Consider the following 19,374-nt stretch of genomic DNA (forward strand, 5'->3'; position numbering starts at 1 on the left):
CCATTAAGGACGTGGAATGGACAAAGACCCTTTTTATTTCCAGGTGCTACGTGCTCACATTTTCATGAATGGATCAGATATGGAGGGGGGTCACAAACACGGCATATCGACAGGCTAGTTGCAGGGACAAGGAGCTGGCACACAAATACATACCGGAGCACAGACTGGCGGGCAGAGCGAGCGAGGCCGTTGGTGAAAGGGGCAGGGAGGGCGTTGGGATTCTGCAGATCCTCGATGGATCTGCTCCACGATTTTGACTTTTCAACCAAGCCATCCTCCCCGTTTTCCAGGCCATCAAAATCAAACCTACATCAAAAAGGGATACAGAAGAAGCTTGAGCGGCCGGGGAGCAGAGACGGGACTGGATAAAGCAAAGCTACAAAGCAGCAGAATGGTTTCCAGACTGAAAATGTGCAATGGCTGGAGCAGCTGGGACCAAAAACATAGACAACTGCAAACTCCAGATGGAAGGCGGTGCAGGGTGGGAACGGTTATTGGGAACACATGCTTCTACTTCAGCACTGGGAGACAGAACTGTACAATGGATCATCGGTGGTCAAGGGGTAGAGATTCCCTCCTCATTGTTACACCTAAATCTAAACCCTTCTCCCCCATGAATATCCCTGCAAGGTAAAGTCTATACTTACATAACCGCACACTGGGCAAATGAGAGATACTCCACCAGCACATCCAGGCCCTTGTTGTCATTGTTCAAAAATTCTCGAACCCATCTGCAAAAGAAATCAGGAGCCTGTGTCATAAAAGAGAATATCCATTCCCAATTGTATTAGGCTTTGGTCAGAAAGGCTTATATACTGTCACATTAAGGCCTCATGCACACGGCCGAATGCATTTTGCTTTCTGCAAAATAGAGACACTGTCCGTTTTGCATCCAAGTATATGATATGTCCTATCCTTTTGCGAAATGGGCATACGGATGCAGAACGCACACAGATCATGACTGTGCTTTCCATATCCGTATGTATGTTCCGCAAAAATAACAGAATAGCTCTGAAGCCTACGGAATTGGAAATGCAGATGTCATGGCGCTGTACATATGATAAGGGGAGCACATACATCATACAAACAATTGCACTAAGCATGAACAAGACGCGTTACAAACTGGTACAGAAGGAGAGAGGGCCCTGCCCGCGAGGCTTACAATCTACATGGTATGGGAGAAGTCTATACACCGTACACACACAGATCACACCGTGATCAGGTTACTTTTCAACTGCAGACACTTGACTAATAGTCCCTCTCTATGAGCTGACTGTACAGCCGCATAAAAGGGTCTCTTACAGGGCTCGTAATACAATAAGGTTCAGTGTTTGACACCTCGGGTAGGACAACCCCCAGTCTGTGCACGGGCGGGGGTGATAGTACATGAGGGCCTCAGCTATGCCAGGAACGAAAATAAACAGACGTGAGCGCTTCTTGCCTTGTGTTTTGTCTGGGAGGCTCCATAATTACCCGGCAGCTCCAGTCACAGGATTAGTCAGCAGTTCAATAGCATAACATAATGATACCAGTATGCTTAAAGGGGTCATCCAGGACTAGAAAAACATGTCTGCTTTACTACAAAACAGCCCCACATCTGTCCATGGCTTGTGCCTGATACTGAATCTCAGCTCCAATAAAGTGAATGGGGCTGAGATGTAATACCGCACGCAACCTGGGGATAGGGGTGGGGCTGTTTTTTCCCCCAGTTCTAGATACCGTTCTGTCAATGTAGTGATACAAGAAGATTTCTAGACTTTCCAGGGGTTAGACCAGGTTTATGAATAAATTACTATACGGCAAGTCTTTAAAGGGGTTAGACCAGGAAAATGATTCTTCACCTAACCATGGGATTGTGGATAACGTATTGTAAGGAGTCCGATTGCTGGGATTTCCCTGAGAATGAGGGGTCTCGGAGTCCCCTCTCTGAAGGGAGCAGTAGTGTGCATGTCAGTCCACCGATGCATTCATTTTTATGGGTCAGACGGAGCGCCATCTACTTGAGCCCTTTAAAAATAAATGAGGCGATGGACCGACATGCACACTACTGCTCCCTTAAGAAAAGAGACTCAGAGACCCCTCGTTCTCAGGATCATGGAGGGTCACCAGCAGACCCCCCGGAATCCATCCTTCCTCACCTATCCTGTGATAATTTTAATAACTTGCCAGCAGAGGAAAACTGGAGAATGTCCATTTTATGGGAGAATTCTTGGGACACATATAGAGAATATGACTTCTAGATGGGTTTAAAGGGCATCTGTCAGCGGGTTTGTACCTATGACACTGGCTGACCTGTTACATGTGCACTTGGCAGCTGAAGGCATCTGTGTTGGTCCCATGTTCATATGTGTCTGTATTGCTGAGAAAAATGATGTTTTAATATAAGCAAATGAGCCTCTAGGAGCAACAGGGGCGTTGTCGTTACTCCTAGAGGCTCAGCTCTCTCTACAACTGCCGCTCTTTCTCCACTTTGATTGACAGGGCCAGGTGTGATGATGTTTACACTGCCTTGTCCTGTCAAAGTGCAGAGGGCGCAGCAGTTGCAGAGAGAACAGAGCCTCTAGGTGTAATGGTAACGCCCCCGTTGCTCCTCAAGGCTCATTTGCATATATATATATAAAAATAAAAAAATTTACTCAGCAATGAGGGCACAGATGAACATGGGACCAACACAGATGTCTTCAGCTGCCAAGTGCACATGTAACAGGTCAGCCAGTTTCATAGGCACAAAACTGCTGACAGATGTCTTTTAAAGACTGGTACTAATTTATTCATAAACCTAGCTGATGTGCAGGAGAACATAAACAAGAACCTACGAGCACGACAACATCTGACATGATTCAGTCGTTACAATTAGTAAAAGTACACAAAGAACGAGATTCTACAAAAGGAAAAGTCATGAGGGTGAAAAGTAAGTGTAGGTTAAAGGAAACTCGGAGGCAGGAGGAAAGTGTTCACACCTCGTCCACCTTCTGACAAGTCACTAGGGGGGCTGCGGTGGGGAATGTACGCAGTAAATTTGTGACAAGCATTGACATATTAGTCATCTGTTGATGTCACCTCTGTAGGATGATCCACTGGTTATTTTATACAAAAGGACAGTTTCCCACGAGTGTGCTCGACTCCAACTGACGGCTGCATCTCCTGGACTGAACCAAACCTAGGATCATGGTGACTTACCATGCTGTGAGTTCCTTGCCTGGAGGTCTACGGTACTGACATAATACTGTGAGTACAGTGCACCTAGCATTTGCTTCCCAAACCGAAAATGCTCATGTGAAACTGGCCAAATCCCTAGTCATGATATTTCAATGCATTTTAGTAAGAAAAACATAGAGCAAACTAGAACAATGAATGCTATATCTAATAGTTGTATACAAGCAACATGTCCCTTATCTAATAATAATGAGGTTAGGTTCAGGTTTTAAAAAAAAAAACGTACATCAGTCGCCAAAGAAAAATGCCACCAGATGGGAACATAACTGTGGTCATGGCAGGGAGGATAAATGGTTAAGTGCAGAGGGAACATAGGAACATGGCAGATGGAGTGTATACAGGCCTTGTGGGTGCAGGAAAGGAGCCAGTAATGATCAAAGTCGGGGGAGAAAGGGATCGGGCATGTTGACTTTTAATGCCCAATCGTTTGGGTTCTTCTGGGACATAGACCACCACCAGAGGTGTCTGGCAGCAGCCTTCACATCTCTCTCCACCGAGCATGTAGGTGTATGGGGAGTCAGAAGAGAAGAGATAGCTGCTGGCCAACAGCTATTGAAGGAGTATGGGCACCTTTTTATTCACAAGTCAATAGGCAGATTCTGCAGTATCAAAAATCATCATTTAAATAGAAGATGAAACGAAATAAACAGGACAATCCAGACTTTCTATAAATTAGGGCTATGGCCACATTTCATTTAGTCATAAATCAGCTTAGACCTTTTTCCCAGCAGCAGCTCTCGCTATAGAGGGGCTCCTTGACTTTAATATTTCCATCACGTGTCTATGGCCAGCTCACCACCATTTTTGCACAGATATGCAGATATACCATACTTCCTAACAGTCCCTCTTTGCTCCTTAAAGGGGTTATCCGAGTTAACTTAACCTTATCTTTATGGCTTTATTTCTCCTATACCTTAGTTTTCCTAGATCACTTACTGTACCTATCTTGTGCCGTTTCTCTGCTACACTAAACAGTCATGTGACCGCCCACGTCATCAGCTGTGACGTTCCGTTGACATGGAGCTCTCTGCTTGTCGGAGTGACTAAGCCATGTCAACGGAACGTCATCAGCCTTGGCCACGCCCCCACCTCTCTGCATTACAGTCCGTGCGGCTGTGAGTTGATCGCGCATGCGCGATCCTCAGGCTACTTTCACACTAGCGTTCGGAGCGGGTCCGTCTGATGTTTCATCAGACGGATCCGCTCCTATAATGCAAACGCTTGCATCCGTTCAGAACGGATCCGTTTGCATAACTGTTTATTTCAGATCTGATTTTTCACTTCGGAAAACTCAGATCCGACAGTATATTCTAAACACAGAAGCATTCCCATGGCAGACCCCCCCCCCCCCCTCCTATAGGCAATGCGCCGCACAGACCTGTCACTTTACCAGTAGGAGGAGCTCCCGGCCGGTAACAGACATCGCAGCTCTTCAGGTAAGTATAATGATTCTATTTGTTGCTAAGTAACCATGGCAGCCAAGACTGCAATAGCGTCTTGGCTGCCATGGTAACCGATCGGAGCCCCAGCGATTTAAACTGGGACTCCGATCGGTACTCTCCGCTGCCACCAATGATGGGGGGGGGGGGGGGGGTCGAGAGGAGAGGCCGCACTGATCACAATACTTTGAATCCGCACTGGCCACCAATGAATAGAGGGAGGGGGAGGCCGCACTGCTCATATTTAATACTGGGGAGGGAGGGGGAGACCGCACTGCTCATATTTAATACTGGGGAGGGAGGGAGGGGGAGACCGCACTGCTCATATTTAATACTGGGGAGGGAGGGGGAGACCGCACTGGTCATATTTAATATCCGCACTGGCCACCGATGAATATAGAGGGAGGGGGGCCGCACTGGTTACAATTAATACTGGGGAGGGAGGGGGGGCCGCACTGGCCACCAATAAGTTAAATACAGGAGGGGGGGGGGGGGGGGGGGTCTGCCCCCTGCTGCCTGGCAGCATCTGCCAGGCAGCAGGGGGCAGTCATGTACACAGTTCTCAGTATATTCTAACTTGAAGCGTCCCCATCACCATGGGAACGCTTCTGTGTTTAGAATATACTGTCGGATCTGAGTTTTCCGAAGTGAAAAATCAGATCTGAAATAAACAGTTGTGAACGGATGCAAGCGTTTGCATTATAGGAGCGGATCCGTCTGATGAAACATCAGACGGACCCGCTCCGAACGCTAGTGTGAAAGTAGCCTAACTGCGGCTAATAGCTCAACCTCTCCCACAAATATAACAGATCAACCCCTCCCACAAATATTCATGAGGGAGAGATGAGTCATTGTTGTTACTGCTGCATGTAAACACAGCAATAACAGAACCTGGAAAAGGTGTAAGGATCGTTCTTTTTTCAAAAAATCAAGCTTGACTAATGTATATGTATATCCTGATTTTGTTAGGTTTTATTTTTTTTCCCATAACTCGGATAACCCCTTTAACTGTCCTTTTGCTCCTAGAGGCTCATTTGCATATATTAAAACATACTTTTTCTCAGAAATTCGGGCACATAGGAACATGGGACCAACACAGATGCCTTCAGCTGCCAAGTGCACAAGTAACAGGTCAGCCAGTGTCATAGGCACAAAACTGCTGACAGATGCCCTTTAAACATGTCTATATTCAGATTATTTTCAGCTAATATTTACATAAAAATCTATTTAAAGGGATTCTGTCACCTCGTTTTCGGTTATAGAGCTGCGGACATGCACGGCTAGATCGCCGCTAGCATGTCCGCAATATACCTGTCCCATAAAGCTGTGTCCTTTTATTGTGTTTAAAAAGGTAAGGAGCCCAAGGGGCTGCACTAACCTTCTTGGTGCCCATCCACGCCCCCCTGTGAAGGAGCCCAGCACCGCCTGCGTCCTCCGAATCTCCTCTTTTCTTCACAGTTAGATTGCCGTAATCTCGCGATGCGCGAGCTCGCGCATGCGCAGTTCCTTCCCTGAGGCTGAGCCAGCACAGGGAAGGAACACTATACCGGCACTGCGCATTGCGAGATTACGGCAATCTAACTGTGAAGAAAAGAGGAGATTCGGAGGACGCAGGCGGTGCTGGGCTCCTTCACAGGGGGGCGTGGCTGGGCACCAGGAAGGTTCGTACAGCCCCTTGGGCTCCTTACCAGGCTCATTTACATATCTATAAAATCATTTTTTAAACACAATAAAAAGGACACAGCCCTATAGGACCGGTATATTGCGGACATGCTAGCGGCGATCTAGCCGTGCATGTCCGCAGCTCTATAACCGAAAACGAGGTGACAGAATCCCTTCAAGCATGTGGATATGCAAGATAAAATACAGCTCTGGAAAAAATTAAGAGACCACGCCAATTCTTTTCTTAAATCAGCATCTCCACGTGTATGGCAGCCATTCCCATGTTTGCTGAATTCCATTACAGGCACACCTCATTCTACTTACTGAGGTGCAGATTAGGTAATCACCTACACCAAATCTGGTTTAACGAGCAATAGTATAAAAACCACTCCAGTTGCCATCACTATTCTCTTGTTATAGAACCAGCTGGATGGCGAAAGCAGTTCTAGTAGTACCCAAAAAGTGTGATCAAGACATAACTACAGACCATGCCAAAAGAGTGAGGAGAAGGAGGGTTCAATTCTAGCTTCACTTGCAGAGGGATACAGCGAGCGTCAGGTTGCTTCCATCCTTAAAATTTCAAAGACAGCTGCTCAGAAGAACAAAGTCAAGCACTACAGCCTGGCCGAAGGCGGAAACGGCTCTATCCTGACCGTGATGACCGCCACCTCATTCAAATCTCACTTAGGCTACTTTCACATCTGTGTTTTTCCTTTCTGGTATTGAGATCTGGCAGAGGATCTCAATACTGGAGGAAAACGCTTCCGTTTTGTCCCCATTAATTGTCAATGGCGACAAAACTGAAATGAACGGAATGCACCAGAAAGCACTCTGTTCCATTTGGTTGCGTTGCCATACCGGACAGAAAACCGCTGCAAGTAGCGTTTTGCTGTTTGGCATGAGATGCAGAGAGTAACAGAGTACATTTTGGAGCATTCCTTTCATTTCAGTTTTGTCGGCCTTGACAATGAATAGGGACAAAACGGAAGCAGTTTCCTCCGGTATTGAGATGTCACATGACCATCAGACTTTCCAAATAACACAGCATCTTATGTGTGGACAGGAAGCCAGTTTCCTATGGGAGCCTCAATGTCAGTCTCATAGGAATGAATAGAGAAGTAACTGACTTCCTGTTGCTCACATGACACAGCTGAGGACCAGAAGGGAGGTTATAACTCACTAATACATTCTCTGGTAAGAGGTTTACCTTCACTAGGGATTACATCATGTACCTTTCTAACAGGTCAGAGAATAACCATGGGATGACATCAAGTGACCTACGAAAAGAATGGCAAGCGGGAGCTGGGGCAAAATGCATGGCGAGGACCGTTCAAAACAGCCTACTAGAGGCAGGGCTGAAGTCAAAGCTAGAAAAAAAGCCCTTCATAAATGAGAAAGAAAGAAGAACCAGGCTAAAGTTTACAAAAGACCATAAAGATTGGACTGTAGAGGACTGGAGCAAGGTTATCTTCTCTGACGAGTCCAATGTTTTTGGGCTTTGCCCAACACAGGTTGTATAATGGTTAGAAGGAGACCTGGAGAGGCCTACAAGCCACAGTGTCTCGCACCCACTGTGAAATATAGTTTGGGATCGGTGATGATGTGGGGGTGTTTTGGCAAGGCTGGAATCAGGCAGATTTGTCTTTGTGAAGGACACATGAATCAAGCCACATAGAAAACTTGCTTCCTCCTGCTATTGACAATATTCCCCAACTCTGATTACGTTTTTTTCAGCAGGACAATGCCCCATGTCACACAGCCAGGTCAATCAAGGTGTGGATGAAGGTCCACCAGATCAAGACCCTGTCATAGCCAGCCTAATCTCCAGACCTGAACCCCATGGAAAACCTCAGGAATGTGATCAAGGGGAAGACACTAGGGACACACTAGTCATCAAACAAAGCCGAGCTGCTTGAATTTCTGAGCCAGGAGTGGCATAAAGTCACCCAAAAGCAATGTGAAAGACTGGTGGAAAGCATGCCAAGACGTATGAAAGCGGTGATTAAAAATCAGTGTTCTTCCACTAAATAGTGATTTCTGGACTCCAACTAAGATGAAATATTAGTGCTCTGTTAAACTAATGCTCTAAAAATACAATATTTGTATATGGATTTTGGGGGGAAATTATAGTAGTACAGTAGTTTATAGAATAAAACAAATAAATCAAAACTGCTCATTTCAGGCAAACACAAACCCATGACAACTTTGCAGTGGTCTCCTTATTTTTTCCAATGTTGTATATCTTCCCTCTTAGGAAGTATATATATATATATATATATATATATATATATATATATATATATATCTTTTAAAAGTTGATATTATCGGATTAGTGTCATAAATGACGTCACACTTTTGCCCTGATTATAAAAAAAATGGCAAGACCTAGTTTTCTGCTGTACTCCAGCACTAGAGCTCCGGTGACCTCCTGATGGATGACGCTTTTAAACAAGGAAGACCAAGTAATGCCAAACATGACAAATACTTTATACAATACTCATCACGTACATGCACACCGTACAGTCTATATGTACTATGATCATATTATATTGTCTCTAACTACTACGGCTGATTTCATGCTCCTTAGAAGCTGCAGCATCTCCGTCGTGTACACAGGCTCTGGCCCATGACTCAGTCTGACACTGGAGATGTGTAGCGACTTTTTCCTCTCTCGAGCCAGCAGCCCGCCTATTTCCTGTCTGCTGCGTCTACCGTCCCCCCACCAACTCCTGCACATTTCCTGTCTGACTACAGGCTCTATTTCTGGGGTTGCTTACAGCTGACGTAGGCCTGAATCCCACCTAAATGATGCCAAGAAGCATTCTTTTTTTTTTTCCTCCTAATTTGCTTCTGCATGTGTTCAGGTTACTTTATTCCCACAGGCTACTGGTCTGCCATGCTGGTGACTTTCCAACCTTGAAAGACCGCGGCCAAAAATCTGCTATGTAATCCATCTTTCACAGGCTGCACTACAGAAAAGCACAATACATTAGTGAGCTGGAATATTCTTGACTTCGAGCTCGTTCACACGAACGTGTGAAGCCCGCGCTGTGGACCGCAAATTGCAGTCCGCAATGCATGGGCACCGTCCATGGGGCAGGAGCATGAGGATCGCAGACCCATTCACTTGAATGGGTCCGCGATCCTTCCGCACCGCAAAAAGATAGAACTTGCTCAATCTTTTTGCGGTGCGGAAGCACGGAATGGAACCCCAGAAAGCACTCCGTAGTGTTCCGTTCCGCATCTCCGGATTTGCGGACCCACTGAAATGAATGGGTGCGCATGCGTGATGCGGAATGGCCACGGAACGGTGCCCGTGTATTAAGGCTACTTTCACAGGTCATGTGGGGTCATGAAATGTGGTCCATGTGACGGCTAAATTTCCAGGACTGTCTGCCGCTCATGTGAGCCGAACTCACAGCATCATAGTGATCCATCATGCTGAGAGTTCAGGTCACATGAGCCGTGGTTGTTCTGGGAAATGCTGATGTTACATGGACTGAAAGGAGCCTTAGGCTCTGTTCACATTTTCATTAAGAGCCTCCAGCACGGGATTCTGTCATATTGAACGGGAAGAATAGCGTAGCATACAGCTCAAGTGTTCCCGTCTAATTGACAGGCACTGGGACGGAACCCAGGGGACCCCCATTATAAGTCAATGGGATGCGTCGGGCGCCTGGTGTCTGCAATATGACAGATGCAGTGCTCCTCTGATGGAACAGAAACACGTATAACACACATACAATCCATCCACAATCAATGTGCACGGACACCCTAATGCAGGCATGGCCAACCTGTGGCTCTTCAGCTGTTGTAAGACTACAATTCCCACCATGCCCTGCTGTAGGCTGATAGCTGTTGGCAGTCGAGGCATGCTGGGAGTTGTAGTTTTGCAACATCTGGAGAGCCTCAGGTTGGCCATCCTTGCCCTAATGGATGCATATAGCACTGGCAATAGGACAGGCCTGGAACAGTGCCCCATGGAAGAACAGATACGATATGCAGGAAGTGTTCCTGTCATTCTGTTTCCTTCCCAGTTGCCCCCTCTCGGTTTAGGACCCTGTAAGTCTACATACACTTTTATCTTCTGGTCTTCTCCTATATATTGTGCAGCGTTTTTAGACAAACTTAGGTTTCAGGAGTGTGAAGGTTTTGAACAAAAATTTAACAAAATTGGTGGTACGCCCAGTAACGGGCCCTGCCCCTAGATAAGAGCAGCCCTGTGCCTGTATACTATTATCTGGTGCAAAAGATCCATTTGACCCCGTAAACACCGTGGGGCAGATTTACCAATCCTGTGCAGTATTCAGACCAGACAGATTTATCACACCGGCTGATGCTGGATGATATGCTGGCACATCTTTGGTTTACTCCGAAATATAGTTTCGGCACATTTATGTCATGCCCCCGTCCAATGAAGCCGTACCCCTTTCCGCTAAACCATGTCCCTTGTCGGGAAAGGAGGAAAAAGTGTCTAAAACTGAACAGTTAATAAAGGTGGCGTAAGGCACACAGGCTGTTTTTTTTGCGCATTTCAATAGTAAAACTGCCCTAAAAAACCCTTTCACAAGCAGCTGTACAGATTAAAAGGCATGCTACAGATTTCCAGATCCACAGTATGCCATGTCTGCCCAAATCTGCCACGGATGTCACTGACGGCAACGCAAAAGGTAAAGGCTATGGCAAAATGTGTATCAAAATCTGTGTGTTACATATGTGTATTGTGCAGCGACTTTCAGGCGATCTGCGAGTCAGTATGATTTTAGATGAAACATGGATTCTGCAACGGATGAATGCCAATGATTAAATCTCATCCACATTGCTGGTAGTGTAAAATGCTGCAGCCTTTGAGTCTCGGGTGGACAAACCCTTTATATTCTCCTGCTCCAGGACAATTGTATAGCCTCTATCTTACTTAAAAGGCATTTAAGAATATGTAGATGCCATAAACCAGGGATGGTCAACCTGAGGCTCTCCAGCTGCTGAAAAACTACAACTCCCACCATGCCCCGACTGCCTACAGCTATCAGCCTACAGTAGGGCATGGTGGGAATTGTAGTTTTACAACAGCTGGAGAGCCGCAGGTTGGCCATTCCAGCCATAAACCGGGTGGACTAGTGGAATTAGCACGTAACATGACCGGGACAGAAGATTTCACTTGGACCTGGTCAAGAGGTCCAGGTTTGCAACAAGTAACATGCCACCATGTTTCTCTGCTTTACAGAATTGAAGCAAATTTGAGAATCCCATCGGATTGTCAACCCTACAGGACAATAAACATCTCCATTGGCTTCACTCGCAACTACTTACAAGAGACAGACAGAGACTTAAAGGGGTTGTCTGGCCTAGGAGCAGGCTTAAAGGGATTGTCTCACTTCAGCAAGTGGCATTTATTATGTAGAGACGGTGAATACAAGGCAGTTACTAATGTATTGTTATTAGCCATAATGTTTCCTTTGCTGGCTAGACTTATTTTTCCATCACATTATACACTTCTCGCTTCCATGGTTACGACCACCCTGCAATCCAGCATCGGTGCCTGTGCTTGCACACTATGGAAAAAGGCACTGGCTTCTCTGGTGGCAAGGACCATAGGAGCGCACATAGACCAGCGCTTTTTCCTATAGTGTGCAAGCGCGGCCACCGATGCTGGATTGAAGGGTAACCATGGAAACGAGTAGTGTATAATGTGATGGAAAAATGAATCCAGCCAGCAAAGGAGGCAATATGGACAATCACAATACATTAGTAAGCGCCTTGTATTAACTTTCTCTACAAGATAAATGCCATTTGCTGAAGTGAGACAACCCCTTTAACCTCTTCCAATAACGTGTGACAAAAAAAAGAAATGCACTGACGTGTCTACGGTGCTGCTGTTCCAAAGCTGCAGCTCCATTCCCGTCTGGACCAGAAGTGGCTTGCCTCCATGACCACTGCAGCTAAATTGCTGGCCATAGCTGTCACCGTTCACCTCAGTGGTCACATTGTTTGATCTGCTCACTCGGACAACCCCTTTAATGGGCTTCTCTGCCCCTTAAAATACTGCTCAGTAGGTTCAAGATAAGATGCAGTGGGAAACCCTGCCACTCGTGATATAGGAACAGCATTTAGACCATTTAAAGGGGTTGTCTCACCTCAAACGTTGGTGGTATATCACTAGAGTATGCCATCAATGTCAGATAGAGACGGGTTCCAGAGATGGGATCTGTACCCATCTCTAGAACGGAGCTACCAAAGTGAACAAGAGCACACCCTGCATATGTGCGGCCGCCCTACATTCATTTGTATGGGAGTGCCGAAAATAGCTGAGTGCTGGTTCGGCTATTTCCACCAGTTCCATAGAAGTGAACGGAGCGGATGGCCGTGCCTGAGCATGCCACTGGGCTAATTTCCACACTCCCATAGAAATTAATGGAGGGCAGCCGTGCATGCACAGTGCGCTCCCCTTCATTTTGAGGTGCACCGTTCTAGAGATGTTTGAGGTGACACAACCCCTTTAAGAATTAAATAAAAACACACACAGGGACACAGATTGCTGCTGGATGTCGTCCTCACCCTATGTGATTTGTCCTTAGAGATATTTCCAGTTCTCGCAGCACTTTTGTAGACTCTTGGACCCGTCTTCTGAATTTCTGTCATGTGTAAGGGGGAAAAAAAAAGTTCTTATCAGAAGGTTAACAGTTCAAATTAGAGGATTCCACATCAGAATTAATAGAATACGGATTTGAAAATCCACATTGGAAATCTGCAACTAATTTGCAACATGTGAATTCACCCTAACAGGGTCTGAAAATCTAAAATAAAATAACAATTTGTATCTACTCCGGTCAATACTGAACATTCACTGAGGTAAGGGCTGCAGATCGCCCAGTGCTCGACCACCTCAATGTGGAGGGCTTTGACAGGGTCCTCACACCGTGGAGCCGCTTAGCTGCCCTTGTGCCTGGCTGGGACAAGGCAAAGAAGAAAAACTGGAAAAACCGAATATTTTATTTTATTGACCAAATAAGTAGCGGCTCTGCAGGGGTGATCACCTCACTGCTCACCGCATTGTTCCCTGCAGGTCACAGGAGGCGACCTCCGGCGCGGCCTTCCACTGAAAACAATTGGAGTTTTCAAAATCCGCTGTGTGAATGGGCCCTTAAAATGACTACACCCAATGTCCATGTTTTTTATTCGCCATTACTCCAAACTATCAAAAGAGGAAGAAAAAGCACAAATACAAGCATTATACCGGAATCCATCATTACCTTACGGGTCACTCCTGGGTCCAAGAAGGATTGTAGCTTCTGGATATACGTGTGCGGGGGATTTTTCACTTGAAACCGTTCCTAAATATAAAACGGTAAAAAGATAATAAGAGATAAATAACGCAGAATTAAAGGCAACTTTAAAGGGCTATTCCCCAGCCTGTCATGTAAGCTCTGGCTGGGGGTTAGAGTTACATCTGATCTGACTGCACTCCGCTGTTTCCGTAACTCTCATACACAGCAGTGAATGGGGGGCTACACCAACAAGGTTAGACAGCGAGCTATGATTTTTCCCGCTATGAGCGCAGCCCACTCGGTCACTTATTCCGATCTCGGCCATAGAAGGCTGAAGTGAAAGTAGCCCTTTAAATATAGAAAAGTTCTGTATGACATAAAAGCTCATTGTCTACCCCCGTTTTATTAGGCTCTGTTCATATCTGCTTTGTAGGGGTCACCCAGAGCCTCTGTCAATGACGGATCCATCACATCCCTATGATGGAACAGAGAAGGGAACTGCTAATGTAGCAATAGCAATATGTCCCCCTCATAGCAGTGATTTGGGTGCTCATCTTGTCATATGCGGCTGACTCACACTCTGAAGGCGAGCAATGACAGAGATCTTTCAGAGCCCCCCCTGCACCGTTCCATAGACCACCTTTCTCCCTCTATTTTTTATTTGGCAGAGGTTCATTTTAGATGTGAACACACTTTTCAGGATTTTTCCCAGAGGGAAATCACTTAAAAAAACCACAATGAAACTGCAGTAATAACAAACACGAAACAGAAAGCCGCTTCATGAGAAGATAATCACAAGACGTACAAGTGACTAAAACTACACATCAGCAGTTCTTGCTGGAGCCAGGAAGGTGGAACTTCCTATCTTAGGCCTCATGCACACACCGTTGCTCAGCCGCTCCGTGCATTGGGGATCGCAATTTGCGGTCCCCAATGCACGGGCACAAGCCGTGCGGCTGCCAAGGCGGATCCAGACCTACTTAACTCGTTGGGGGGCAGTGCCTCCGTTCAAGTGAATAGGTCTGCATATCCTGGGGATAAGCCATCAATATTCTACTCCCAGAAAACCCCTTTAACCCCTTAAGGATGACAGCCATACATGTATGGCGGAAGTCCGGGGTTTACACATGGCACCCACTCAAAAGCTAGCGTCATGGCCGCCGGGTCACTACGGTTTAAAACAGAAGACACCCGGAGGTAATGTCCACGATTAGCGGTATTGCAAATCACAGACATTTAACCTCTCAGATCCCGCGGTCAGCTTGAATGCCTCCCTCACTGAGGAAGCCGTTTGGTTGCGGTGGTAGCCTTGGGTCCACTGAAGGATCTGAGGCCTGCCACAGCTATGCTCCTATGGGCTCCATAGGAACATAATGAAACTCCCATAGACTGCCATGGTAATTCACTGCAGTCTATAGAAGAAGAAGTGATCAGGCGATTGCATGTTCAAGTCACTCACGGGAAATAAAAAAAATAAAAAATGAAGTAAAAGAGTTTGGTTTTTTTTTTTTATATAAAAAGATAAAAAAGTTTAAACATATAAACATTGAAATCTCCCCTACCTCATATTAAAAATAAACAATAACAAAAATAAAGATCATAGGTATCGTCATGTCCCAAAACTATCAAAATATTAACATATTTAGTCCCGTACAATGGACGCCGTAAAACGGGGGGAAAAAATCTAAATGGCTGATTCTCCATTTTTGTTTCTATAAAAACTACAGATCACCCGGCAAAAAAAGAACGCTCACACATCCACGTAGACATAAATATAAAAAGTTATGGGGTTCGGAATATGGCTATGCAAAGTAAATTTAATTCTGGGGGGGGAACTATCGCTATAAGCGTACTGACCCACAGAATTAAGTTAACAGGTCAGTTTTACCGCATAGGCACATATTTTTTTTCCAATTACCCCCAATTTGAATTTTTTCCAGCTCCCACTATATTGCATGCAATATAGATGGTGCCATTAGAAACTACAACTTGTCCTGCAAAAAAACAAGCCCTCATAATGAGGGTCTGGAGAGGCAGAGAGCAAAAACGAAAATGCAAAAATCGAAAACTGCCGATTCCTTAAAGGGGTTATCCGACACTAACAAATGCTCCCCCATATGCCCAGGCCCCTCAGAGTGATTCTACTTACCGTGCCGCTCCCAGTCCCCGCACCGCCGCAGCTGCTTCTTCCCATGCGTAGATGGGAAGGGGGAATGGGGCAGCCAATGGCAGGCGGTGACGAGCCTCACTAGCGAAGCCAGGTAGACTCGTCTCAGTCACTGCCTGCCACAACCCCTTTAAAGCCCCATCCCACACTGAATATTCCATTTCGCGCCGTCTGTAGATTCAGAAACATGGCCATACCTGGTCACAGATGAGATCCCACTTTTTTTCATTGTCATACTGTCGCAGGAGCCGCGCCTTGTCGGGGGGAAGGTTCATGGAACTCTGGAAGAAACAATCAAGAAAAAGGAACCTGTCAGTCAGATGACGAACCAGAATTGCACATCTCAGCCCAGTTATCAGACATGAACTGGATTTCATTTTCCTACTGATGCATGTATTCTGCTGCCAACGCTCCAGAAGTCTGTATGTGAAATGATGTCGTCGGCTGTGCCCAACAAGGAGCACGTAAGACCTTTCATGCATTTTAACGCTTCTGTACACTTCTACATGTCACCAGGTTTACAGTTCAAGTGAACCTGTCCTACTGAGAATGCAATACGTTCTAGATCAGGAGGAGCTGAGCAGACTGATATATAGTTTTATGGGAAAAGATTCAGTATGACTTGTATTTCATTCAAACTCATTCTAGTCTTTGAAGTCCAGCCTTCCCTCTATGACTGTGTACACAGATAGGACCACCTCCCTGACTTCAAAGTCCAGAAGGAGCAGGAATATAAATGAATGGAATACAAGTTTGCGCACGACTTCAAGGGTTTGGCTACACTGCGATCCTGAAAGGTGTCGCGCCCAAGTATCGCAATGTAATAGGGCAGCCATAGAAATGAAGAGTGTTGCACGTGCAACCAGCACATGTGCCGCCAACGTGACCTCAGAAATCACAAAACATCCAGCAGGTTTGGATTTTTTTGTGATTCTGGGGTCCCAGGGTGCAAGTTGTGCTGCGACCCCATTTATTTCTATGGCTGCCCTGCTACACTGTGATACTTGGCCGCGACACCTGTCACACAACCAAGATCACTGTCTAATCGAACCCTTACTCCACTGACTTTAATGTAAACCACATACGGTACGCAACTCAACTGTGTACACAAGCAACAGCTGTGTGTCACGCGGCATGTCGCCTTGCGGCCGTACCCCTACATTAAGGCTACTTTGACACTAGCATTTCTCTTTTCTGGTATTGAGAAAAATGCTTCTGTCTTGTCCCCATTCATTGTCAATGGGGACAAAAAGGAACTGAACAATGCTCCAAAATGCATTCCGTTCCGTTTGGTTGCGTTCCTATACGCGGTTTTCTTTCAGACACAACAGACTTTTAATGGAGTTCATGACGGATCCGTCTTGGCTATGTTAAAGATAATACAACCGGATCCGTTCATAACGAAGGCAGACGGTTGTATTATCAGTAACGGAAGAGGTTTTTGCTGAACCCTGCCGGATCAGGCAAAAACTCAAGTGGGAAAGTAGCCTAAGAATGAGAACATTTAGAGTTACATTTTGTAATAGAATAGGCTTGGCACACAATGAACACCCCACCGTATGGTCTGTCACAAATTTTCATCATCAAAATAGCTGTGATTAAAGTAATTGGAGATGATCAGCGTAGGTCATATACACGCAGCGAATATCAATCGAAGTCCTAAATACATAAAATCACAGCATTTCTTCTGATGTTACATCTCTTAGAATGAAGCTACGGTTAAAGGTCTGTAATAAAGAGCATGTGATAATCATAAGCGCTCCACTAAACTATGAATGGACCGTGTGCGCCCCACACGTCCCAGAAGCAGGAGAGGATTCTGCTCCCTGGTAAAGATTACAGGAGGTCCAGCTCATCCTCAGCTCACATGCCCCAAGCCCTGCTCCACATTTAGAAAAGCGTGGTTTAGTTTGTGCCTCGCCTCGGATGAGGGATGTTATTAGGGCTGAAGAGGGAGTTTCCTGGCCGGAGCTACCGCCCAAGGTTATCAGATCCATCACCACTGCCTCTAAAGTGGATAGGAAAGGTTCCCACACTGACACATACATGGGTTCACAGGATGAAAATGAGGGTGCCAAGCATCCTACCATCAGAACAGATTGCATATACCATATCTGGACTAGATACGCCTTTAGAAGCTCCTGAGGTAAAGTGAAACCTTTCCACAATACTGCCTCATATTCAGACCTGAATTCCAGTGATAGATTTTCAGTTCCATCTTATATATTATGTACACTGACCATATTCTTTGAGAAGAACACTCCCCAGAAGACCACATTTCAATGTAAGCTTGGGTGATCATCACAATGAGGTTTCTACATGCTATAATTCAGCATGTATCTTTTCATACATCCAGGTTTGTCTGAAGGCAAACCATTGCAGGGTAAGGGCTCATGCACATGGCAGCATTAAAAGGGTTACGGTCACGTGTCCCCCATATTGACAAAAGTTGATCTTAGCGAGGCAGGAAGAAGAAGAGGCGGCCCAGGAGTGTTAGACACCAAACTCAACAGTGGGGACCAGGTGTGTATGATCTCCACTGCAGGTCAGCTAGTCTTGCCGGTCTGTGTTACTCTTGGATAACCACTTTAAAAGCTCCGTCCAAGCTCCGATTCAGAATATGCACCCACAAAAGTCCACTGAGCCATAATGCTCTTTTATAGACCACTGATTTCATGGAGAATAAAATGTTGGCGTATTAAAGAGGCATTGCTTCTAGGTAAGAATGTCTCCATAATAAAGTAACGCAGAGACTCCATTCACTGTGGACCATACATAAGAGAAATGTCTTCTGAGCCCACCAAATTTCGGTAGGATTGGAGGACCATCTAATGTGTATGGGAGCCTCCTGACTCTCCCCCACCAGCAGATGTTGGGAGCGATAATATTCTTGAGAAGATAAGCCACTGCCAGAGGCGTCTGGTGGTGCCAAGGGTACATGTGTATAGGGAGGTCTACCAACAGCTCTCTCATGTATATGACCATAGGAGGTTGGTGGACAGAGACTGTAGATGTACTGTAGTGAGGTGAAGCATTGCGGAGAACCTTTTATATGTGTAACAGAGGCTTGGATATTACACTAGAGGAAACAGACCACCTTTGTAACGGCAGTGACATTAGTATGAGCATTAGACAGAAACCAGTGTATATTCTAATTAATATCACGACTGGAGGCAGATAATGTCATTATTGGGTTCGAGAACATAGTGTACAGATGAGAACGACTGATCCTGCCACTACGCATGCACACAACACACTCACGGTATAAATGTGCCAATGTCACAACATTCCTATAAAGTTATTAATGCATTTTAGGGCAGGTGCCAAACACTGAGGAGTGAGCTCTCCTATGGTGCAGCCCGTCACACTTACACACAATGGGGTGTTAAAGAGTTCTGGCTGCTAACCAGAATTGGGGAAAAATTAGGAATGAGAGCAATTTCCAACACTATTTATAGCGATTGCTAAGTGGGTCAGTGAAACTTTATTTGAGATGGCAACAGACATGGAAATTTAGCTTGGAAATTCTTCACACCGTACAGAATGTGACCACGTTTGGCTTAATAACCTACTAAAACTGAAAGGACAGAGTGGTCAATGACCACATACAACTAGTATAAACGTT

The 19,374-nt window shown here is 45.7% G+C and overlaps 1 protein-coding gene across 4 annotated transcripts in view; it reads right to left on the minus strand.

The window, feature by feature from the left end:
• Window positions 1-19,374, minus strand: part of FMNL3 (formin like 3) — a 105,369-nt gene that overhangs the window by 20,157 nt on the left and 65,838 nt on the right. For 3 of the 4 annotated variants that reach the window (XR_005777700.1, XM_040425492.1, XM_040425491.1), the window contains exons 2-6: window positions 15,947-16,030; window positions 13,568-13,648; window positions 12,873-12,949; window positions 648-731; window positions 154-306 (exon numbers count right to left, since the gene is read on the minus strand). Coding sequence is in view for 3 of the 4 variants with exons in the window: in XM_040425492.1 (XP_040281426.1) it covers window positions 154-306; window positions 648-731; window positions 12,873-12,949; window positions 13,568-13,648; window positions 15,947-16,030 (479 nt within the window). In the remaining variant the exon portion in view is untranslated. The remainder of the gene's footprint in view (window positions 1-153; window positions 307-647; window positions 732-12,872; window positions 12,950-13,567; window positions 13,649-15,946; window positions 16,031-19,374) is intronic. The other variant, XM_040425493.1, reaches the window with a different exon arrangement.

The sequence above is a fragment of the Bufo bufo genome, chromosome 3 (genome assembly GCF_905171765.1).
Source record: "Bufo bufo chromosome 3, aBufBuf1.1, whole genome shotgun sequence".
Taxonomy (NCBI): Eukaryota; Metazoa; Chordata; class Amphibia; order Anura; family Bufonidae; genus Bufo; species Bufo bufo.